This window comes from Mizuhopecten yessoensis, unplaced genomic scaffold (genome assembly GCF_002113885.1).
Source record: "Mizuhopecten yessoensis strain PY_sf001 unplaced genomic scaffold, ASM211388v2 scaffold7191, whole genome shotgun sequence".
NCBI classification, from domain to species: Eukaryota; Metazoa; Mollusca; class Bivalvia; order Pectinida; family Pectinidae; genus Mizuhopecten; species Mizuhopecten yessoensis.
In genome coordinates this window covers 49898-76117 of record NW_018406926.1, presented here as the reverse complement: position 1 = coordinate 76117, position 26220 = coordinate 49898, and the positions used below count along the sequence as shown (strand labels likewise).

Sequence of the window (26220 nt, the reverse complement as noted above, 5' to 3'; positions counted from 1 at the left end):
AATTGTTTACAACCCAGGTTCGAATATCCCCTTGCCAAGCATACACCAAATGCTTGAAACAAGGGTTTGTCACTGGTACCACTGTACCCCATTGTTGGGATGTGGAGGATGTTACTGTCAAGAAAGGGAAAATACACACTTGAAAAGTCAAAATCGTTTGTTTATCTTACAGATTAATGGTAAGCCCAATCTATACCAAGTGTTCCTTGCACTCAGTAACACGTCTGTCAACGGCTTAATGCCAAGAACCTTTGCAAAGTCTTAAAAATAAGCTTTCCGAAGCTATTGAATCTTTCAGCAATGTTTATTTAATCAATTGATTAAAGACTTTACTTTAAATATGGCACCGTAAGACATTGTTCAACACAAGACGGATTAGACTATATTTGTATGCGCCATTGTGTAAAACGATTTGGTAACTACGTACGCCACATAAACAATACCATATGTTAAAATTGCAAAAAGGTGACCTTCTAGTGAACTTACCAGGTGATAAAGTTGTATAAACCCTGCACGGGTGACAGGCGTCGCTCAGGTGAAAGGGATTAAATCCCCTCGGCGACCTCACATGGGCAATGTCGCGGGTGGCCGCCCACCCAACGTGGACGAGCTATGGGGATTAGACAGTCTATTGGAAACTATGTATTTGTTACATTGAATCTCACTGACACATGACACCCGACTGCTATATGCTGCATGTACGAGTATGTCATGAAATACAGTGCAACATTTAACGTGTTACATCCAGCAAATATTATGTGCATTCACGTCAGGTCATTGGGTGCATATCGTTTTGTATAAGACAGTTATGCAAGCTTACACTAGATTACGTTACACGTGTCTGTCTTACGGTTCTTTAAGCATTACACAGTTTTGGGATGCTGATTTATTTACACTATCCATGATTGCTACGAATGTGTGTAAAGTAAGAGAGTAAATGAGTATCTGAAACTGTTTGTTTTGATATGAAAGTTTTTAATATAAGTAATCCCGAAATAGTTAACTAATCAAAATTGCTTGTCTCCATTTAGTAGGGAAGCCCTGTGTCATTTTGGCGCTCGGTCTTGTGCCACTGCAGGTCTGGGTTCGAGAAAAGAATATACCTGCTGTTAAACACTGCATGTATCGTTAGAGGCGACTTATGTGGGTTATGTCCCCATATATGGACATACTTAAGTCCTTAAAAATGAAAGTTGTTTTTCCTTGCTTAACGTTTAGCATTTAGGGTAATGGCAGCAACTGGTCCACACGTTGGCAGTATAATGTGGTCTGGCGGAATGCTGTGCTAGGTGCCTTTGGCCTGGTATTTCAGTGAGATAGCACTTAAAAGTCGGCATCAGATTCGCGCTATGACAAGCAGGCAAAAACACGAACAAATCAACCCTAAAATGGAACCATTTTGCAAGTTCATAATTTACTTGAGGGTAAACAAATTTGCGACACTACTTATACAGGTATCAGCGGCGGCCATCCTTTTACCTCAGCAGATACAATGATAGAGGTGAGCTACATGATCCTGACATTTTTAGTGAGGTTGTACGTTTTAAAGCCAATGATCCTGACATTATAACTGGTGTTGTATGTTATAGAGTTATATGATCCGGACATTATGATAAAGGTTGTATGTTATGGAGCTTGAGATCATGAAATATTGAGTGAGGTTGTACGCTATAAAGCCAATAATTCTGATATTATTACTGAGGTTGTATGTTATAAAGCCAATGATCATGATGTTTTGACTGAGGTTGTACCTTACGGAGGAACATGACGCGGAGATTCTGACTGATATTGTATGTTATAGAGCTAAATGATCATAACATTAAGACTGAGGTTGAATGATACAGAGTTAAATGATCTATATGATTCTGACATTTTTACAGAGGTTGTATGTTATAGAGCTACTGTATATGATGCTGGCATTCTGACTGAGGATGTATTTGATAGAGCTCTATCATCCTGAAATTTTCACAGAGGTTGTATGTTTAAGAGCTATATAATCCTGACATTTTGACTGAGGATGTATGTTATAGAGTTATATGATCCTGATATTATGACTGAGGTTGTATGTTTAAGAGCTATATAATCCTGACATTTTGACTGAGGATGTATGTTATGGAGCCAATAATCCTGACATTTGTATGTTACAAAGATATATGATAATGCCATTTTTAAGGGGCTGTATGTTATATAATTATGTATGCCTGTCATTTGACGGATGTTGTATGTTAAAGATTTAGATGATCCTGACATACTGATAGGTTATATGTTATAGAGCTAAAAGATCATAGGATTGTGACAGAGGTTGCATGTTACAAAGCTATATGATCCTAACATTTTGTAAAAGGTTTCATGTTTTACAGCTATATTATCCTGACATTTTTGACAGAGGTTGTATGTTATAGAGCTATATGATCCTAATATTGAGACAGAGGTTGTATGTTATAGAGCTATATGTTCTTAACATTTTGACAGAGGTTGTATTTGATAGAGCTCTATGAACCTGACATTTTGACTGAGGTTGTATGCTATGACTCAAATGATTCTGACATTTGGACTGAGGTTGTATATTATAGAGTTATATGATCATGAAATTTTGACAGAGGTTGTATGATATAGAGCTATATGATCCTGACATTTTGACAGAGAGTGTATGATATAGAGCTATATGATCCTGACATTATGACAGAGGTTGTATGTTATAGAGCTATATGATCCTGAAATTTTGACAAAGGTTGTTTTTGATAGAGCTCTGTGATCCTTACAATTTGACTGAGTTTGATTTTTACAGAGTTATATGGCCTTGACATTTTGAAAGAGGCTGTATATTAAAAATATATATTATTCTGACCTTTTGACACCGGTAATATATTACAGGGATATATGAACCTGACATTTTGAGTGTGGTTGTATGTTACAAATATATATATTACTGATATTTTGACTTAGGTTGCATGTTATAAAATTATATGATCCTGACATTTTGACAGAAGTTGTATGTTATAGACTTATATGATCCTGACATTTTGACAAAGGTTGTTTTTGATAGAGCTCTGTGATCCTTACAATTTGACTGAGTTTGTATGTTATAGAGCTTCTGACATTTTGACTGAGGATGTACGTTATAGAGCTATATGATCCTGCCATTTTGACTGAGGTTGTATGTCACACACATGTTAACCTGACATTTAGTCACATTGATATGTGATCCTGATATTTTTTTGGTAACAAGGGGAACATACGTACATGTATACAATTTTGAAAAGTATCCCTGTGATTACTTTCTGAGGAAGAGAACTTACAATATTGTTTAATTCAAGATGGCCACGTGTGGGCCATTTTGTTATTTCAATCTGTCTCTAAAGTAAACATGTACATCTAGAGACCAAGGGAAGCCTTCATATTGATGGAGATCCCTGCAGTACTTTCAAGAAATAGACAGAAAAAAAACTTAACTTTCAAAATCAAAGATTTCCATTCGGTCATCTAATTGTATTGGATCAGTCTCAAAAATAAACAAGCACAATTTAAGAAAAAGATATTTTCCTAAGAAAGAGCAATAACAAACCTTCAGCGTAAAAAATGCAAGATGGCTGTTTGTCAGCAATTTTGTTTATGCGATCAATCTCAAAAGTTAATATGCACAACAAGACACTAAAGGAAACTGAAATGTTACATTTACGAAAAGTCCCTCCATAAGTTTCTAAAAAATATTGACTGTCAAAATCCAAAATGGCTACATGTCGGCCAATCTTATCAGAAAAAAAGTAAATATGCACAACTAGCTAGGCCGGACGGACCATGGACATCTAGTATTATCATAGATTGACTTACGAGTGTGAGTACGTAATAGCATCAGCATTTTTATGAGATATGCAATAGAATCCAGTCTAATATCTAGTAATAAGTACAATTCCGAAGAGACAGTCATGATACTACTACTTGTTGTTCTCATAAAAGCAATATTTGCAAAAACAAAACATAAGAAGAATATCGAATCATCAACAAAGCATTAGTTAAACTTCAAATCGATCAAACTAGGACAAAATATATAGATATGTCATGCTTCGAAAGTCCTGACAAAGTTGAAACATGAAATATATAAGTCAACTACAGCATAACAAAGAGATCCTATGTGTACCTTTTTGTTATTCCAGAACATTACTAACTGCACAATCAGTGATATGACCCTAACTGCTAGAAAACTTAATAACAATAATAATGAAAAAAAAAATCAGTAAGGTAAGAGTCTTCTGCTTTATCAACGACGCCCGTCATATAAATATAGTAAAATCCCAATAGTATCCAGTCATCAAAGAAATAGCCAGTGTATCGACAGAGAAAAAAAACAAGGCTTGCTAATTAGTGTCCGGATCAACATCGACCTTCATTCACACAGGGAAGTAGTTACTTCACATAGACGTAATGATGGGCAACATTAAAACTTGTCCACAATCGTCATCAGATTTCATCACAAGAAACTCCTTGTTGTCTGTCATCAGCCGATATACATAATTGGAGCAAGCGTTAGATGTGAACCTGAATGTGCAGTGTAACACCCCATTGTATCACAATTGGTTCTTTTATGGTTTATAACTGCAGTATAAAATTTTATCTTGGACTTTTTTGTTGTTTTACCTACGCCTATAGAGAACACTTTCAGAGTGTTACGATACACTTTCGCTCTTTTTTTCATTTGAAAAAAGTTTAACGGATCAGACGTAGCAATCCGGAAAAGCGTTTTGATGATTGGGCATTTTTGATCTGTTGCATCAAAATTTATCTTACTAGTACAAAGTCAAAGTTTTGACGCCATTTATTGCCTATTTATGTCACATTACCAGTAATTCAGAAGATATGGCCCCGACAAGGTGTTAACGGGCTGTCCAACGAACGGATAAAACTTGTGTCAAGTATATTTCTTACTTCGTAGGTAAATCAGAATGATGAAATAGGTTTGAGCTTACCTCTAATACCCGGGCGTGTATCCAAATCAAAACCAAATTCCTTCTTCACTCTACTAACATCCACCTCCATCGGACTGACTACATCTAGAGGTAAAACAAATGTATTTTATTAAACAAAATTGACATTAGAAAATAATTTGAAATTTAGATATATAATATAAAGAAGCGTTGAAATGATCTAGCATTCGACTCCGTCATCTGACCTTAAACTTTACGTTAGTCAAATAGAGTTTTTCGCAGTCAACCGTTTAGCCATGATAAAGATATATGCGAGATATATGAATACTAAAGGTTCAGCTTTTTCGAAGATTTAGTCCAGATAACTATTACAATAAATGAATACTCTTTACCCTGACCTTGAACTGTAGGGTATTATTATGATAATGTTACACAACACACCATCTAGTCACAATAGCATAGATTGAATCGTACCTTTGCTACTCGTGTCGGTATCATGATCAGTCGTAGATTCTGTCTTCACAGCACTGACAATCTGCCTAATAGTGGCAATATCCTGTTTCATTGTACGGATATCCTCCTTCATTGATTTAATTTCCTCCTCCATGGTAATGCCATCATCTAGATGTATGCAATGAAAAACAACCATAGAATAGACATAACAAGTATAAGGCTACCGAAATCCTGACAAACATGAGAAATGGAGGTTCAATTTTACAGAAATATTATGCATCAACGTTATCATTGTGTACTGCCTTGTTACTATTTTTGCTGAACGAAAATCAATAACAAGAATGCTGATGGGCTATTTTCAGATGTTTTTGAATTTTGACCTTCAGGGAATGGACATTAGACTGTTAAACAGGACATTATGTGGAGATCCAAGATAGCAGTCAGAAACTTTTAGCTACATTATTTAAGATACAATTGATCTCAGAAGATCTTTTATAAGATTGTTGAAATTACCAGCATAAGATATGCCCAAAAAACGTTTTAAGAAGCCGAGGTCAAAGGTCACAGTGACACACTTTTTGTATTTGACATTCCACCATTACAGATACACCGATATCCAGATATAATTCCTGAAATTGGTAATCGGGGTGGGGGTGGGGAGGGGGTGGGGGGCGGGGGATAACTATCATATCTGTAAAGTTTTTTCTAAAATACCATGGCCCACTATACCCGGATGCACAACATCAGTTGATAGTTATCATATATAAAAACAAGAGGCCCATAGTGCCTGTATCGCTCACCTGGAAATGTTAGCAAAATTGAAGTTAGAATAGCATGATACTACTAGAAGTGTACATGTATTATTCAGGGGTTATATTTATATGCAAAATTTTGTCATTCCTAAAATAAAAGTAGGATTTCGCAGAACTTGCTATTTTTCCCCTATTTGGCCCCACCCCTCTGCCCCCAGGGTGGTCAGACCCATCGTTGATACTAAATTAGGTCCCCTTAACCCAAGGATGCTTGAGACTAAATATGGACATAATCTTGTCATTTCTACAGAAGAAGAAGGATTTTGAAGAATTTGCTATGCTTCCCATATTGGGCCCCACCCTTCTGGCCCCAGAAGGTCCAAACCCACCATTTATACAAAATTGATTTTCCATCCCAATAGGATGCTCCTGTTCAAATTTGATCAAAATGCCTTCATCCCAACGGAAGAAGAAGGAAATTAAAATTATTCCTCTATATCTCTTATTGGACCCCGCCTCTCTGCCCCCAGGGGGTCAGACCCACCGTTTATATAAAATTGGTTCCCCGTCATCAAAGAATACTTCATACCAAATTTGGACAAAATCCTGTCGAGAAGGATTTTGAAGAATTTGCTATGTTTCTCCTATTGGGCCCCGCTCCTCAGCCACCTCGCTTTACACTCACTGTTTATACAAAATTGAGTTAATTTTGCCCAAGGATGCTCCAGACTAAATTGGGACAAAATGCCTTATTCCATACGGAAGAAGAAGGATTTTAAAGGTTTTACCTCTATTTCCCCTATTGGGCCCCGCCCCTCTGCCCCCCGGGGGGCCACACCCACCGTTTATACAAAATTGAATCCCCTTTGCCTAAGGATGCTCCAGTTAAAATCGACTTAGCCGTTCAGCGTTTTAAAGGAAAAGTTGACGGACGGACGACGGACGCTGCGGTATGGCATCAACTCATCATGGTCCTTCAGACCAGTTGAGCTTAACATCGTTCAAATTTGCCCAGCAGTTTTGGAGGAGGTGTCCGGACAAGGATTTTTCAACAAAGGGTCATAACATAAAAGGGTAGGAATGTAAATACCGCGATGCACAACTTCGGGTGGTAGTTAACATATCTGGAAACTTTCTTTGAAATCAGTTCATTACTGTAGAAGGAGTTGTCCGGAAAAAAATAATTATACGGACAGACGGACGGACGTAACGCCATGGCATTAACTCACTTGCCCTTCGGGTAGGTGAGCTAAAAGACTTGTGTTTTATGCAGTTTTTCTGCAATTCTGAACTAACCGATGCTACAATTTATTGTAAATGAATAGTAAACAATTATTTCTAACATTTCTAGTACGTACATTTTTTTTCAAACATTCATTGCAAATAAATAGAAAACAATGATTTATACCATTCATAGCACGTTACTTTCTTAATTTTTATGCACACATATCAATTTATGAAAAATAGCTTCATATTTTGATTATGATAAAACTATCAAATAACACAAATTTGAACTTTTCTACTGAAATATGTTTCCTTCCTTAGCAAATCGTTATATCACACAATTGCAATATATTCAATTTAAAATCAGGGGAGCATGTAAACCTTACCTTAACGATACACTCTGTTTCAGAAGATTTTTTGTTGGATTTCTGAGATTTCTTGTGCACAAGCCTCTACTTTAAAAGTAGTTAAGAGTGATCTTTGACCGTGATTTGACCCTTTAATATTCAACGACGACCATCATAATCCAATAAGGTGTAGAACTTGATATTACTCTATCATGGTGTAATTATCAACTAAATCTGCAGAGGGTTCCTGAGATATCTTGTCCATAGGTTTTGTACTACAGACTATACTTCTATAAACCACCTGACTAAGTGAAGGGGTATAACAAAGTGTCTGCTATGTTCCTTCCATATATAACAGTGATTACGAACGACATAGTCTTAGGGCATACCTCTCATGTCAGAGTTATCTTTCCGACCAATACTTGATTCTTCCTCATTCACAGCACTCAAAATCTCCTTCCGTATACTGCATGCATCTATTGGTATAAAAAATGAAGACTACATTGTCGAAATAGATATAATTTTAGACAAACAAAGTCAGAAGCGATATCGATGTGCGAGAAATATAGAAGGATAATGTTGTTTTCTGATCCAGAAGGTTTTCGGCGTTTACATACGAAACTGCCAAGTAATGGTGTAACAAATAAGACCGACTTGAGGTTTTTAAACGATCTAACAAGAAATTGGATATGTCTCGGTAAAGTAAATTAAGTGAAATGCATATAATACAGTTTCTGTTCCTTCAAACATTCGATTAAATATTGAACCGTTTACAAAACACAGACATCGTATGTTTTCACAGGTTATCATTTCACTTACGCATATATGCATTAGGAAGAAATTATCAAATTTCTAACTCACCAATACAATTGATTTCGACAAAAGCAAAATCACTTTCCACTTCATCTGCTCTATTCCTTGCCCTACATAAATATATTCCTCTGTCAGATTTCTTTACATCAGCGATAGCAAGTGATGGAGATTTCGGTGACCCACCAAAATACTTTTCGTTGTCATTACGAATAGCGTGACACTTTCCATCCTTTACCCTGATCCACTGGATAGATTCGGTTTCCTCTGTGACGACCACAACACATTTCAAAATGGCCACTTTTCCTTCAGTAAAGTTGTAGTGTCCTCTACTTAAACGTAATGTTGGCATATCTATAATAAAAAAACAGGTCCGTATGACTTTATAACTCATCTGTCATTAAATGGTGTTGGAAATTATGTTTGAAAAATCAAAATATTGCGATCGATCTTTATTCCATTTACAGGGAAAAGATGAAGCCGTTAAGGTATTGTTATTCAGACTGAAAAAATAGAATAAGGAATATCTCACTATATCTAATTCAGCGTGTCACACAAAGATTAAATAGCAAACCTCCTCCATAAAATATTATTAACGGGCCATTTTTCTATATTATGGACTTCATTCTGCATCCATCGACGTCCTGGCATTATATATGTGACAAAGCATATTAGATGTGGTGCCCAAGACCAGAATTCAATCAGAGACACTGTCATACAAAGAGGTACTCGCATCCAAAACTTTGCAAAAAAACTTGCTATGTCCGGACAAAAAGAGAAGTCCCTAAAAATGGTTTATACATTGTTACTTTCAACCACATGATAATTCATATTTCAAAACACCATTAAACAACCTAATCAAAAAGACTGACAACATATCATAACATTTATTTAACGCCAGTTCAGCTACGAATAGAAAGTTTGACAAAAAAAGAATATTATTTAACGAAAGTGCGAGTTTTGTTTTATTTATAATACATAAATAGTTTCTGCAACAGATATTCATTGAGTAAATCTTAAAAGACAGTTTCATTTATTTCTTTTATTTAGACTAGTCAAACTGGTATCTTTTTCAGGGTCACACTATCTAGGGATTGAACTGTATTTTAAGCGTTACCATGGTTATTTGGATGCAATGATGCAAGTTACATACCTACTGTATGAAGAGAATCTTCAATCGATATGATTGATCATATAAACAATTATACTATTTCCTCTAAAAGGCATTTCAATTAAAACGACGTCATGTTAATTTATAATTATCCGCATCTTTTGATCGACATCATTGCTTAAATGTGTAACATTCAACCAGAGTTGTCTTAACAGATTATTGAAGACAAGACGGATGATTGCATCGTTAAGCATTCTTGTACAAACGTAATTTTCTAAAACGATCTGCTAATCATGTATGTTATAATTTGATACATTATCAGAGGTCATGTATTGCTGGATTTAAATGATGTATAGATGATAAATTGTATATCACATATGCGATTCGTTTCAATTCTGATTGAATACGGCCTAACTGTTCCATGTCTGGCTTTCCTGGCAACTCTGCACATCTAAGGCAAATTAACTGCCATCAAACAAATCCACAAACCTGTGGGATTCTCCGTTGGTATCATTACTCTCGGTGAAGTCTTAAATACTAGAGATACGTCTGCCTCATCCTTCAGTACAATCTGTCCGTTTTCTAGTCTTGTCTTCAGCGTCACCGCCAGGTGCAATGCAGACAGTTGGTGTGGCGTCTTCGCCTCGCTGATTGTAAACTTTAGGTAAATACATCCTGAAGTGTAAGTGTAAAATATGTAATTTAAGTCTGGGTATCTGCAAATCAAAACATTAAATACAAAATTTGAATTGAAGTCCGTAAGGCACAAATATACAAATTCACAAGAAAACTTTTTCTCTAGCCCTTTGCTGTTCAGCAGAATTAATTTATTTTGAAGGTACAATCGACCAATGTAACAATAGAGCGGACGTGCATTATGATATAATACAATACACACCGTAGTAACGTTACCACCAGCAGACAATCGGGAGTAGTCCAAAAAAGTATATTATAAACAAAGGAACGCTATTATAACAGCTGCTAATCATCCTTAGGAATGAAGAAATAATATATAAAGAAAAATCCTAACACGTCTTTAGCGCTTTCATCTCATCAAGGAGATTCTCTTATGACGTCATAAATTCTGACGTCACAAAAAGGTTCGCTATAGCGACGTCCCATTTGCCTACAGATGATCTATAACACATTTGGTGGTAATCTGTTTATTCAAACAAAAGGAGAAAACGTTTAAAACTTTTACTTCTTAATAGGAGAAAGATTTTCTTTTTCTCTTTTGGGCCCCGCCCCTTTACTTCCTGTGGTGTCACAATCTCCGTTTAATTAAAAATTGAGACTCCTTTGTCCAAGGGTGCTCATGAACAAAATTTGGTCAAAATTCCTCGATTTGATGAGAGTAAGAAACATTTAGAAATAGTTACCTCTATTCNGGCATAAGTATTACAAGTAAGGGATGAAATGGCATAAATGTACGCTGTGAAACAGATATTTTGTCCACTTAATCTGATAGCGTATGTCAGTCTCATACACTGAGAAAAGCATGCGAACAGCAGACCAATATCAGTGATTTTTTTGTCAAAGTACTATTTGGAAGGGAAGCAAACAGAAACATTTAAGCGTGTATCGTTCGTTTATGCTGCGAGAGTAGCGGATGTGTATGTTGGTATTCATTCAATGTCGGGCAATGACCTTCTAACTATGGCTAAGCAGATATGAGATATTTGGAACATGGAAATCTGTTTTGTACCAATTAATGTAGCAAGGGTGTTGATGGAATGTGTTGATATGAATGTGCATACCAGATTTCACTGTAACTAACCTTTTATAAGGGCAATTTTTGCAGAGAAAACAATAAGACACTCACAAATTTGTTACCTCATAAAATATGCGTTATATAGAGAATAATACATGCCTTTTTCCATATCACACCCAGTATCAATCCGAGACTGCAATATCAGCACAAGGGCCGAAGGCCCGAGGGCTGATATTTGTCGAGGGTTGATACTGGGTGTGATAAGGAAAAAGGCATGTTTTATTCTGTTTATTACATACTTACTAATAAAAGCTACTACCTTATAATCTATTTTTCTTTTGAAATATTGAAAAACGAAAAAGAAATCCAAACGAGGTGTGATGCGGGTTTTGCGGACTGATACAGGTTGTGGGGTGTGGTACGGGTTTTGCGGGCTGAGACGGGTTTTGGGGTGTGATACGGCGGGTGCTGATACGGCTTTTGGGGTGTGATATGGCGAGGGCTGATATTGGTAAGAACAATTGTGTCGTATCGCATATACAAAAACCCGTATTTGTTAATAAGTATGTAAGAAATGTAAGGAACTCAGACTCAAACATGTTAATATATATGTGCATACAAAATTTCACTGATATCAGACTATTTTAGACCAGTTAATTGCATGGAAACTAAAACGTGATAACTAAAACGATAACGGGACAGATTTTCCTATTGTTACATATGTCAATTTATTTTTTTAAGAATTATGGCGGTCATATTACCTGAACCACCTAATCCTGTTATTCTGTCTTTCATCTCTGGGCACTGCTCTTTGACTTGAGACGTACATCTTTCTGGTATTTTTTTATCTTTTTCGAAATCACCCTCTAACTTGCATTCGACTTGGACAGCTGTTTCCTTTTGCCTCCCTAAACCATAAATATTTTCTGATTAATGATAACAGTCTTACCTTCTTGTACTCACAACAACGTTAACACAAACCACATTTCAGTTCTCGAGAAAACTAAATCAACGATAGACGATATTTTATTTGCTATCAGTTTAATTGAAAATATTTTGATATCTTAATTAAACAGAGGGCCTGTTTCGCTCACCTGACTATGTTTAAAATATTTGGTATGAAGTAAAGATATAGCACTCCATGGTAGGTGCTGTAAGTACATATGAAATTTCAGAAAGATCCATCCAATACTTGAGATATAGCGAGAACAAACTTCAAACAGAGCCCCACCCCTATTCCCCTAGGGGGTGGGATGGGGGGGGGGTCGGGGGTCATACCCACCGTTTATACAAAATTGAGTCCTGTTTACCCAAGGATGCTCCACACCAAATATAGACCAAATCCTTTCATTCCTACAGAAGAAGAAGGATTTTAAAGAATTTGCTATATTTCCCCTATTGGGCCAGCCTCTAAGCCCCCAGAAGGGCTATACCCCAACTGTTTATACAAAATTGGTTCCCCTATACCCAAGGATGCTCCACACCAAATATGGACCAAATCCTAGTATTCCTACAGAAGAAGAAGGATTTTAAAGAGTAATTTGCTATGTTTCCCCTATTGGGCCCCGTCCTTTAGGTCCCTGGAGGGCTAGACCCATGGTTTATACAAAATTGGTTCCCCTTCACCCAAGGATGCGTCACACCAAATATGGAACAAACCCTTTCATTCATAAAGAAGTAGAAGGATTAAAAAAAATCCTATATTTCCCCTATTGGGCCCACCCGTTAGCCCCCAGGGGGTCCACACCCACCGTTTATACAAATTGAGTCCCCTTGGTCCTTTGGACCAGGTGAGCTAATAAAATGATGCTTACCTCCTTTTTTTATTTTCTGAATTTCTGATTCCGCATTTTTAATAATGTGGGAGGCCTGTTTATGTATTTTGTGAACAACGTCATATAATCTGTCATATTGGCCGAGATGAATGTGCTCCATAACTAGAAGTTTGTCCACGTATTTGTAAAGGTTTTCGTTTTCAAGGTCTACCCGATTTAAATATGTAGACATAGATTGTTTAAAAGCTGGCCAACACTCAGCAGCTGGAAAGATATTCTCAGCTAACTTGATCACCATCTCTGAATGACAAGTTTTAATCTTTTCCTGTTGTGCTTCAGAAATGTCTTGGTTTAGAGTTGTTGCGTCAGCAACTGAAAAGAACAATTTATAAACACTTTATATACATGTACATTTTATCGAATACAGACTCTGGGGATAAATGCATATTTACATTATTATTAATATAATAAATAACATTTACAATGCTCTTCCGTAAAATGACGCAGTGTTTTGACAACCTTATCAGTGTTTAGAATAAAAAATAATTTACTTACTTGTTACGGTATTTGCAGTTTTACTATTTATTGTCAAGAGCACAGAATTGCTTCCAGATCCTGCAATATTGTCTGCTTCACAAATATATTTACCCTCGTCATTCAGTTTTTCAGTTCGTTCTATTACCAGCGCGGGAGAATCCACTGTACCACCAAAGTATTTAATATTGTCAATTGCAATTTCACGTCCACTTCCTTCTTCATCTTTGGACCATGTTATAGCAGATGCTTGTGGTTTCGCATAGATATAGCATTTTAAAACAGCAGCCTCTCCTTCAGTTTTATGGTTCTCTGTCAAGTTCATATTTAGTGTTGGAGGACCTAGGGTTAATTAAAAACCAACATTAATGCATTTATCATGAAACAAAACAAAGCGTCAGTAACATTATTTTTTTGTTTCGGAACTTAGATTGAGAGTAGAAAGCTGTTATTACTAGTGGTTCTACTTCTGAGTTCTTTGTGTATGAGAATAGCAGAGAAAGTTTTGGAAATCATTCGGGAAAAATAGTTTACTTTAATACGCATTTGTCGTAATAAGAATACAATGTCAAATTTAAGCTTTTACCTCCTTTTACTTTCAGCTTACTAGTAGGTGCACTCTGCCTTTTCCCATACACGTTTGAGACGGTACAAACATAGTCGCCTTCGTCATCTTTCTTGATGTCGTCGATTACTAAGTGTGGGTCATTCGGATTTGATCCTGCATATTTTATCTCGTCAATATCCAGTTTTACGGTTCGACCCTCGGGTAAAATACGATGCCAGGAAACTGTTGTAATCGACGGAGTTTCAGATATAGAACACTCCAGCTTCACTTGTTCTCCGATTATGGCAGTGTAGTTTTTTTCAGGTATTTTGACAGTAGGCGAATCTGAAAATTCACATTTGAAGTATATATATAATTAAAACAAATCTTTCATTCTTTTGGTTCAACATGTCTTCAGAAAGGTTAATTATATAGAAGTTCCAAACGAGTGTTGGTTGGCTTATATGCTTAATTCGAGATTTTTTTTAAATTGTATCTTTTACATTTAAGAATTCAAACCTTATATAATTCAATCAACGTGGTTTTTTTTAATAGTTGGAACTTGTGAAGTCCATTCTGATCGTTTGTCTCAGGTTCTGGAGCTGGTGCAAGACTACGTATTGACGTTATGTAAAAAAATACAATCCGTTATTAAAGGATCATCATACAACATGATGGTTTACGTTGTAGTTCAATACAGTCAATTTATGTAAAACGATACACAACACCACATTTTAAATATCAGTTTTAATTTTTGTTGATAAATTCGTAAAAATATCAAATGTTCTGACGTGTCATTGCGGAAGAACAATGACTAGACGCGGTGCGCAGGCTCAACTGTGAGTCTACGGCAGCCATCCTTTTTCGAAGTTGAGAGCCGCATAATTTCGAGGTTCTACATCTTCTGGAATGTGAGGCTGCAGTAATTGATTGTTGAATTAGACAGGAAATCAGACGTGGCTTGAAAGGACGAAACAATTTGATATGGTAGTTGTCTGTTCGACTAAAATGGGACCACATGGTTCTACGTTGTTTTCGATTCGTACCGGTGGTTGATACTGACACAAGAGGCAGAATGGGTAGCAGGAGGGATAATTTCTAGGGTAGTACATGACTTGTCACTACCGCTAGCAACCATGAGCTGTTAAAACTAGGACAAAGTAAGAGCAAAGAACGATCACACTAAAAAACTGCATATGTCCCTGTAGGATCATGATTGCGCAACTACATGTATAAAACTTCCCCATAGTCCTTATCAGACTGCGACATTTGAAACCCTTTATTGCTAGTTTTTTTCGTCAGCAGTCGACATCTATCACAGAAGTGATGATATTAGGAGGAAGCTTTTGAACACCAAATCAATTATTACTTATAATCACAGGAGGTAGGGAAAGTCGGGATGCTTCTGTCGAGAAAGGGAACATTCATGATCGAAAAGTCGAAATCGTTCCGCTTATTTTACAGATTAATGGTAAGCCCAATCTCTACCAAGAGTTATCGTTCATTGCATTCACTTACACGTCTGCTAAATGTCAAGAATCTTTGCAAAGTCTGGTGAACCAACCAGATGATAAAGTATTTGAAACCCTGCGCGGGCTACAGGCGCCGCTCAGGTGAAAGGGATGAACAATGTTAATATACAACAACTATATAGCGCCTATATAATATCAAAAATTACTCTAAGGCGCTTTACAACATTTGGATAATAGATTTGGTTAAATAGAAAAGGCTTACATTCACCATTATACATCAAGCAAGAAAATAATCATCTCGATGTGCACATACATTAACAAATAAAGGGTGGTATCTACATGACGTGTGCGCAAAGAGCCTAAAATGAAAACTTGAAGAGGTGAGTTTTTATGTCTTTCTTAAATTTGGCCAGGGTATTTGACTTTCTTATATCAGGTGGTGATCTATTCCACAACGTGGCGGAAAGCTTCCCAAAACACCGGTTTCCATAGGTCACTACGAGATTTCTGGACACACAACAATGATTCTGTCTCAGACCGGCTGATACAGGGTAGCAAGTTTCTGTAGGTACTGGGGAGCTGCTCAATCTAGCGCCTTGTATGTGTACATCATAATTTTATACTGCGACCTGTATCGTACAGGTAACCAGTGGAATGAATATAGCGCAGTTGTGATGTACTCTCCCATTCAAGTACGAACAACAGACGTGCTGCAGTGTTCTCGACCCTCTGCAGACGAGTATTTAGTTTGTCAGATATACCACAGAGCAGGGCGTTACCATAATCCAACCGAGAGGTAACAAGTGAATGCACCAAAATCTCGCATGCATCTTTTTTTAGAGCCGATGCTTTTGATATGGTAGTAACAGGATTTGGTAATAACGTTCCATTGTTTCTCCATGTGTAATGAACTATCAAAGTATACCCCTGGATTTATAACAGGTGGGACAGTCTCAATAGTTTTGGCACCGACCTTGAGCTCGAGAGTGATCGTTCGCTGACACTTTGGGGGAAAGACGACTAGTTCCGTCTTTTCCTGATTAAGCTTTAGCATGTTGGCGCTCATCCAGGTACTGATGTCTGTAAGACAAGCTTCAATAATTTCTGTTATCGTATCCCAACTGTTCTGTGGTTTGATGACCATGTAAGTGTGTGTGTCATCAGCATATCAATGATAGCGAAGACTATGGCGACGACAGATCTTTCCGATCGGTTGGCATATAGGCAATATTGTCCTGGTCCTAACACCGACCCTTAAGGAACCCCGAAATTTAGTATTTTGTTATGTGAGGTGGTAGATCCGATGGCAGCACATTGTCGTCGTTTACTCAAACAAGACTGTATCCAGCATAGTGCGGTATTATTCACTCCATAAGAGTACTCCAGACGTTTGCAAAGTATTAAAAGCCCATCCACGACCTCATCTGGGAAAGGTCGGAGGGGGCCAATCACCCAACGCAGACGAGCGTTGGGGATAAGCCAGTCGATTGGAAACTAATTAATTATCTGACTCTCACGCGCACAGACGCCTGATTGCTATATAATATATGCACAAGTATTCCATGAAATATGGCACAAAAATAGAACGTGTTAAATTCAGAAATATTATGTGCGTTTACGTCAGGTCATTTGATGCAAATCGGTATGTTTAAAACAGTTATGCAAGCTAACACTAAATTACATAACACGAGTCTGTCTTAATGTTCTTTTAGCAGCCCACATTGGGATGATGAGTAATTTGCACAACCATGCTTGCGTAAAAAGTCAGAAAGAAACGGAGTATCCGAAGATCTGCAGATATTTGTCAAAATCAAGTCAAAATCTCTTGCCCCTCTGCAGGTCGGAGAACACAGTGAATATACCTGCTGTTACCCACTGCATGTCTCGTGCAATATTTGGGAACTTTATATTTCTTACTATTTCAAATTGCTTTTATTTCATAGCGTATTGATAAGCAATACCTCACCTTTGGTTTTAATGTTGAGCGTTCGCCCCAGTGCAGAAGGCAATGGGTTCTTTCCAAAGGGCGGGATATACCAATGTCCTTAAAATGATAGTTGTTATTCCCTGTTTAAACGGTCAGCATTAAAGGTAATTGCAACAGCTGGTTCACACGTTGTCAGTATAATGTGAGCAGGCGGAATGCTGTGCTGGGTATATCTTGGACATGGTATTTCAGTTAGAAAGCACTAAAAAATCGTTATCAGGTCCGCGCTATCACAAGGAGGCAAATACACGAGCAAATGCACGCTTACACAACACACATGTAAGCACGTCCTTAAAGGACTTATGCTGTTGATAGGACGTAAAACCCTATAAATAAACTAACCAAAACTAAGGCTTCGGTCTGGACAGGTCTTCACATAACAAACATGGCACAGAAGCATTAAAAGATATGATTTCAACCCTACAAATAGAATACTTTGGTGAGTCCATAGTTTACTTGATGGTTACAAGTTTTTGCGACACTACGTATGACACCCTGACCCTCAGCAGATACAATGACAAAGATAAGTGTGTACTCCCCGTTATAGAAGAAATCAATATGGTATAATTTAAGCTGACACGATACTAGAGGAGGAAATCAAAAATCTCCTTTTGTTGAAAAGTTTTAAAAAATGAAGTGGACCTGATGCAATTTAAAATGAGAATATTAAATATACTAACAATTTGTTTTGCCCTCTATACATACACAAACTTGTTTAACACAATTTTAAACACCGGTATAGTTCCGGAATCCTTGACAGTAGGTGTAATAAAACCTTTTTACAAAACCAATGGCGACGCGAGAGATCCAGACACTTACATAGCTATTACATTTTTTTTTTATATATATCTTTGGACACTATTGATGGTTATAATTCACGAAAGACTAAATAAATAAGCTGATGAAACCAACCGTGTATCTAATGTGCAAGTTTGGTTAAGAAACGGTCATTAAACAAATGAAAACATCTTCATAATACATCATTTAATTTCTTTACATTTTCATAAGAAAATATACTGTTCATTTAGTGATTTCAGAAAAGCTTTCCACATAGTTTTGCGAGTAGGATTGTGGATAAAAATAATCTAAAACAATGAATGCGGAAAAGTATTCATAGTGCAATCAAAACTTAAATACCAAGACGTGCATTTAAAATGGAAAAAAGGCTGATGTTTTCATTTGCAATGTTGTGATGCAAACAGGTGACAAGTTATCCCGTTTTATATAACACGACATTAACTCTTTACAAGAAATTGAAACAGCTTGTCCGTTGCAAATTGAAGCTTATTTAAAACTGTTTATAATACTGTAAGTTGACAAATATGTGTTGATGCCTGCAACCAGATTTGGTCTACACATGCTCTTAACTGTTAACTCTTGCTAAAATTACTGCGAAACATGGAAACTTCATGTAAACTTTAAATAACTGAAGTTGTAATCTTTGAGAAAAATAAAAGTAAAACATTTTATAATATTTCTTTTAACAATGAAAATTTTAAGGTAGACGAGTCTTACTCTTACCTTATATTATTCAATTACAATGGTAAATTTAACAAATGCAGAATAAAATGTCTGAACAAGCAAACAAGCTTTATATGCACTTTACAAGCAAATTAGATTGTTCCTTTACCAAATGATTTGCAACACAACCTATTCCTTTCAATCGTATCATCCAGTATTATGTATGCTAGGGTATTGTTGAACAAACTCATGTTAATTCTGCAAAAAGATATTTCATGTAAGGAATAGTATTATAAACTATATTGAGAGCTTGGTCGCTACCCATAGGAAATAGAAATAAAACAGATAACACATTATCAAGTACTATATATTTTCTGATGTTTCAACCTCAACAGAATGGTCATGCGGAATTAAAATGGTTGAATTTTATGAAGTATATTCTCAATAATACTGACTTTAACAATATATTGGCCTACAAAAACATGTACAGTCAATGGAGATACCATAAAACGCTTTATCAACCAAAGATTAGTAGATCCTTTACCCAGAAATTGTATGATTACGTAGATAATTATTCTAAAACCTATTATTTTTTCTAAACGCAAGGAAATTTCAACCATATTTGTTGAAACTCTGTCAAGAAGAACGAAAAATGTTTTGTTAATTAAGAATGTCCTAGTTAAGGTTACCAATAGAAATAGGTCGATTGACAGGCGTCAGAATGACTTTGTAGAAAAAATACGTCATACATATTTTCCTAACTATTAAAACATATATACAAAATGGGTGTGTTTGTGTGTGTGGGGGGGGGGGGGCGTTTGTGTAAGGTGGGTGCTTAGTATGTATCCTTTATACTGTATCCGTCCATCTAGTATTTGATTTGTTATTAAAAAATATATCTGAAGATTGACCTCCTGTTACACACGATATGTGTGTCTTGATATATAAGCATATCCCGAATCTCAGTTATAAAAATATACGTCCATTACTTCCTGAAAGGTAACCATAACACAAATAGTTTAGGGTCTAACGACGTATTACAGAAGAGGTCAATTAAAATTTATTTGTTTATTGATTTAACGTCTGGTTTTTGTCCGGCGGCGTCTTCCTACGGAGTTTTTCATATGTTATAGCTTGTCCGAGGACGTTAAGTCTAAAACCAATATAAATTTAATTGACCTCTTCTGTAATACGGCGTGAGACCCTAAACTATATGCGTTATGGTTATCTTTCAAGAAGTAATGGACGTATATTTTTTATACGAGAAAACTCACAATTGCCCAGGGACTCATATTTTTCGCCTCTTACGATAACGTTAAGTGAGACCTCGCAGGCATATTCTCCGCCCAAACCTGCTGGGGATTCGTTTTTAAAGCACCATCATCTGATGATGGAGCTCTTAGAACAAAACATGTCTTGTTTGTTCATAATGAAGTTTGACCATCCATATCACTTTTTATAAATCAATTCACAAAATTTGATTTAGCGCTCTCTCTTATTACAGTAAGTAGTACAAATTCCTCAAAAATAATTCTGAGGAATTTGCAGGAGCTACCTCATCAGACGCTAACTATTAGTCATATGTCACCTGTCTATTGTCTCCCTATGAGTGTATGCATGCGTGAGTGCTGGAGATGTAGTGTACATCTTACTTTTAGTTACATGAAATTAATCGGTTAGAAATCATGAACTGTCAGTTCTATATTGTGTGGTGTATGGTTTATCAAACTGTAAATTAACTAGACAACATATTTAAAATTCAAAAAGTTTTTAATAATAGTCAGTGAATGCTAATGTATCATTTCCATGGTTATTTCTAAAAACATTTCGTCCACACGACTCTACATTAAGGTATCATCAACTTCAAATGAGCCTTTACCTGTTTTAAAATCCTATAAGGGAAGTTTAAAATCATATTAAGTATATCTACAAAATGCTGGTTCCACTTATTCAATAATGATATGCAAACCCAATCAGAAGAGTACGTACCTTTTGCATTGCTGTCCGTGTATCTGGCCGTCTTCACCGCTGGTTGCATCCTGTTGTATAAATATGGCGTTGGTATCGTCGACGTTGCTAAGACGGTGCTACCTCTTGTTCCTGTTCTACGTCGTTGTAGTGTGCCTGCAGTCTTGATGCGATCCATAGAAGATGAAGACGAGCACGCCTCAATGCCTCTTGGCCCGACTACAGTGTGCTCACTCTGTTCAGGCGTCCCACGAGCGCCATCCGCACCAGAAAAATAATGCTGACCCTTCTGCCCTGTCAACTTTTTTACCTTTGGCACAGATTCAGTTTTTGTGGTTATAGTTGTGTGTTCTGCAGGTCTGACAACGTTCTTGTTCATCTGGTAAATTTTAATCAACTCAGGTTTACTAATGCTAGTAGGCACCACTATGCCTAGCTTTTGTAGTTTCCTTTGAATCTCGGTTTTCGACCAGTTTACTGGGTTATTAACGTCATTTTGCGACGTCAACCTTGTGTTAGGACGACCTCGACGGTCTGCCATTTTATTCAGGGCTGACCAAATACAAATTAAAAAAGAAACACAGAAAAACCATGATTGTATCTGAAGAGACACTGATGAAACTAGGATATTTAAGAAGTCCTTTCGCGATTCAATGTTTTGCGAGACATATAAGAGATGTTCGTCATTTCAATGTTGCTGTTATATTCTGACACACAGGAAATTCCAAATCAATTAACGCTGTGTGTTCTGAAGGTTGTAGATTGATCCTTGACTGTTTTCCTGTCACAATATATAAAACAAAATAACTCAGCATTCATATCACATTTGTAAAATCATAGTTATACGTTTTTACATACCAATTTGTTTAAGGATTAACTTGAATATATTTTTTATGTTATGGAGATATAACACAAAAAACGGAGTGTACTCTAAATAAACCGCAAAGCGATTTATGATGAGAGTACACTATTTTTTTGTTATAGGTCCATAACATAAAAAATATATGCAAGTTAATCCTTATAATTTAATCTACTTTACACATTCCCTGTGGAAATCCACTTTTATTGATGGACTCTTTTCTCTTAGAAATTGTTACGCCGCTGTATCAGCCAATCAAAAGTGACGTTACAAACGGCGACCGCATTTTTTACGTTATGGGCTGATCACATATTTTTTTAAGCCAATCAAAATGCTTGTTACCAGCAAGATTAAATTATTTCAATATAGAAGAAATTCATAATATTAAAACGTAAACCAATCTATGGGGCTTTGGTAGGCAGCTTATAAAAAAATGCATTTTGGAATATGTTTTACATCTGATCGATAATTACCTGGACCTTTGTATAATTGATAAACTTCCGCAATAATACTATGCCTATGCCAATTGCAATTGTTGTAAGGATATACTTATGGTCCTAATTATTTACCCCTGCAGAACATAAAATGCCTCTAATTGTTCGGAACCTCACAGGAAGTCAGAAATTCTAGTTTTGCTTAGGGTTTTTTCTAACCACTAAATAAATAGCTATGCGTTGCCATGTCCACATCTTAAGATGAACCTTGTGTTTGATAAACCCTTAATTCTGCTTAATACCTAATCGGGTGAAAATGAATTCAGTTCTTTTCCAGAATAATCTTTTTTTTCCCCTGTATCACACTATTACACTTAAATCCCCTGATCTCTATGACGATGCATCCCTAATTTTAAAAGACTTTATTATGTACACTTTGTTTAAAAGAAATTGCGTGTTAAATTATGACATACTGCATTAGCACTGGTGATGCTCAATACCTAATTGGGTGAAAATTAATTCAGTACTTTTCCAGAATAATCTTTGTTTTTCCTTAATCACACTATACTTTGATCCGTTATGAGGAAAAATTAAATCCCCTGATCACTATGACGATGCAGACTCAAGACTTTATTATGTACAATTTTCTTAAAGCAGATTGCGTTTTCCGCTATAAACAGTACTTGGTAAATTTTGACATACTGTAAAAGATTAGATTGTAAAAATGCAATCGTTACACCTACTCTACCCTCCTACTGTTGAAATAGTTTTGCCATACTATTCATAGATAGAATATTTGTTTAAATTTAATAGCACCCTGACATATCCTCAACCATGCAGTAAGTGATCTTAGATGTAGTGTCAATGGTCATATGAGCGACAGAGGCGATCACAAATCACCGCTTTACCATGTCTGAATCTCAAATCGACAAATCAAAGTGTTCATCTTTTACACACGAACACACTTAAGAGGAACCACTAGATGATGTACTTGTAAATGGTTTAGAGGTGATCGATTTAGATTGTAAGGTTAAATAGGCAAATGTCAATTTATGTTAAAGCGACATACTACACTGGGAACTGAGCTGTGAATTCCGCTTTTGTGTCATTATTCATAGAGCAGCGCATTTAGAATTTATTGATGTGCTTTCTTGTGTACTATTATAAGGGTTTAAAAGGCAGCTGTAGTTTAGATAATTATTCGTCACACCTGTAATTGCAGCAGTAATACTAATCAAATTACAGCATCGAATGACAAACAACTTATATATTTTAGACAAAACAAATCATGAGAAGAAGTCATTCGCCAATACACGAGGTCGAAGATGTTACTGAGAATATCAAATAGTGGTCATAATAATCACAAAAATGTATTGGACATTGTCTTGCCTAAGGGATGGTCAGTGGAGTTGACATTCATGCCCTGTTATGACCACTCTGCGATAAAGGTCAAGCATATCTCTGCAAAACAGTGACAGTGAAAAATACCTAGAATAAGTATGGAACCATGTAAGATGAATGACAGAAGTGACAAGGGAAATGCCGAGGTGCTGGCAAATGTCTTCATCACTTTTATATTTACAAAAGATTCGAATGAAAACATGCATACTAATATTGATCTCAACTTAACATTGTCTTGGAACAAAAAAATATCCAGGCCTAGAACATCTCACCTGCAAGTGTGAAAATAATTAAGTTCCGTCATAAGGTAATTGTTGTCCATTAAATTTATACTTCTCTAACAACAGAATCGAAACTCGAGGATTGGAAGCAAGCAAATGTTACAGAATTTAAAGGGAGGCCGTAAATTAACGAGCAACTCCAGATATATTAGCGTACCACGCATTTGCTGCAAGGAAATGGAAACAATTGTGCGAGCGACAATTTTCAAGAAAGGTGACCGTAAATTAGTGACAAACTCTAGATCCATAGTCCAGTGGCTTAGCCCCAAATTTTGACGATTTCGATACACGCTGGTCCAAAGCACCAAAATTGGTACAAATGCTCCTTAGGTAATACAAAATCATTCTGCAGGTATGTGCCCGACCTACGACTTCCGGTTTAGGATTTTTCAAGATGGCCGCCACCACCATTATCAAAAATAACCTTATTTACTATAACTTGGAAACTAAAGCATATACTTAGTCAAAACCAGTGTCTTTACCCACTATTTCAGGGTCAACGAATGTGATGATAGTACTTTTATTGTAGCTGATGTTATATTTGGACGTATTTGCTCATATTCCAAAATAGATGTCCTCTCCATTATCAGAAATCAACCTTTTTTAGATGCAAAGTCTTTGATGGCCCAGCATAAGGTTATTTTTGATAATGGTGGTGGCGGCCATCTTGAAAAATCCTAAACCGGAAGTCGTAGGTCGGGCACATACCTGCAGAATGATTTTGTATCATCTAAGGAGCATTTGTACCAATTTTGGTGCTTTGGACCAGCGTGTCACAAAAATTTTGCTAAGCCACCGGACTACTATTGTGTAACACGAATTTGCTGCAAAGAATTGGAAACAATTGTACAGGTGACAATTATCAGTCACATGGAAAATAATAAGCTCTTCAGTAAGATCCAATTCGGATATATTCAAGGCAGATTGACGTATACCAATCTATACAGGTGATTGGTGAATGCATGGAATTACTTGACGAGGTGGAAATGCGTTGATGTGCTCTACTGTGACATTATGAAGGTTTATGGTAAGGTCGCCAATCGTGAACTCGTCTATAATACGAGTATGAACTGATTCACAGGTCATATTACTAGATAACGAAAAAGACTTATGTGTAATTATTGATTTCATTTCATGCTATATCTGAAAGAAAATTATGAAACAAACTCAATTATGGGGTAGATTAGAAAAACGATGGAATATATTGAAGGTAATACATTCAAAGCTCTACAAAGGAACTCATTTAGAATATGGAAACCAAGTGTGAACCCGCTGAAAACGTCCAAAAAGAGCCACTAAATTAATACCGGGAATTGCAGACTTGCCTCATTCAGAAGGGTAAACTTTTTTAATTTCCAACCTAAGCTGACGGACGAGTCAAAGGAGATATGATCGAAATTGTTAAAATCATGACAGGAAAATATAATCCTCAGGTGATCAATTTCATCACATGCAATACGAACAATACTGCCACAAGGGGCCATGAGTACAAACTATACAACGAGAGAACGCACCTTCATATAAGGAAAATTGCCTCGACTTTTAAACCAACCGATTGGCTATAGTTATAAGGAACCGGTTTGTTTTATAGGTTCAACCGATTATCAATATAAAACTTTGTACAAAAGGTCAATTTTAAGGGTACATGATAGCAAATATAAAAAATCAAACATTTTGATAAGATATAATATTTACATGTGCATGACATTGTCACTATATAGCCTCTTTGAAAACTGTATCGTTAATGGGACTTTAATTACCATGCATCACGAGACACAATTCTTAGCATATTAATACAACACTGACCGGAACTACAATATCCAATATAAATAAACATGACGGCTGCTGAAATGTCGCTGGGCATTGTGAGATTTGACAATGTCATTGTAAATTTATGTGCAAAATAAAAAATAAAATAAAAAACACTTTTATTACAACGAGAACAAGACCAAGGTCTGCAATATAGTACAAAATGCACATCGGTTGAAATCACCAATGCCGGCAATGGAAACAATTTTAATGCTCATGCAATTTATCAGAAATATCGTCTGTTACTCTGCACTGATCAACAGGGGTTAGTTACAAATGTCTGAAATACACATATTCTATAGACCTACTGACACATAAGATACAGACATACTGATATGAGTCACAGCACACATAAACATTTC

General features: G+C 36.3%; 1 protein-coding gene across 1 annotated transcript in view; it reads right to left on the bottom strand.

Moving 5' to 3' along the window:
- Nucleotides 1-21615, bottom strand: part of LOC110453202 — a 31152-nt gene extending 9537 nt beyond the window's left edge. The window contains exons 1-10 of the mRNA XM_021502056.1: nucleotides 21096-21615; nucleotides 14226-14531; nucleotides 13661-13981; nucleotides 13145-13477; nucleotides 12092-12238; nucleotides 10109-10294; nucleotides 8560-8862; nucleotides 8088-8174; nucleotides 5397-5543; nucleotides 4965-5048 (exon numbers count right to left, since the gene is read on the bottom strand). Coding sequence (XP_021357731.1) covers nucleotides 4965-5048; nucleotides 5397-5543; nucleotides 8088-8174; nucleotides 8560-8862; nucleotides 10109-10294; nucleotides 12092-12238; nucleotides 13145-13477; nucleotides 13661-13981; nucleotides 14226-14531; nucleotides 21096-21615 — 2434 coding nt within the window. The remainder of the gene's footprint in view (nucleotides 1-4964; nucleotides 5049-5396; nucleotides 5544-8087; nucleotides 8175-8559; nucleotides 8863-10108; nucleotides 10295-12091; nucleotides 12239-13144; nucleotides 13478-13660; nucleotides 13982-14225; nucleotides 14532-21095) is intronic.
- Between the last annotated feature and the right edge of the window lie 4605 nt (nucleotides 21616-26220).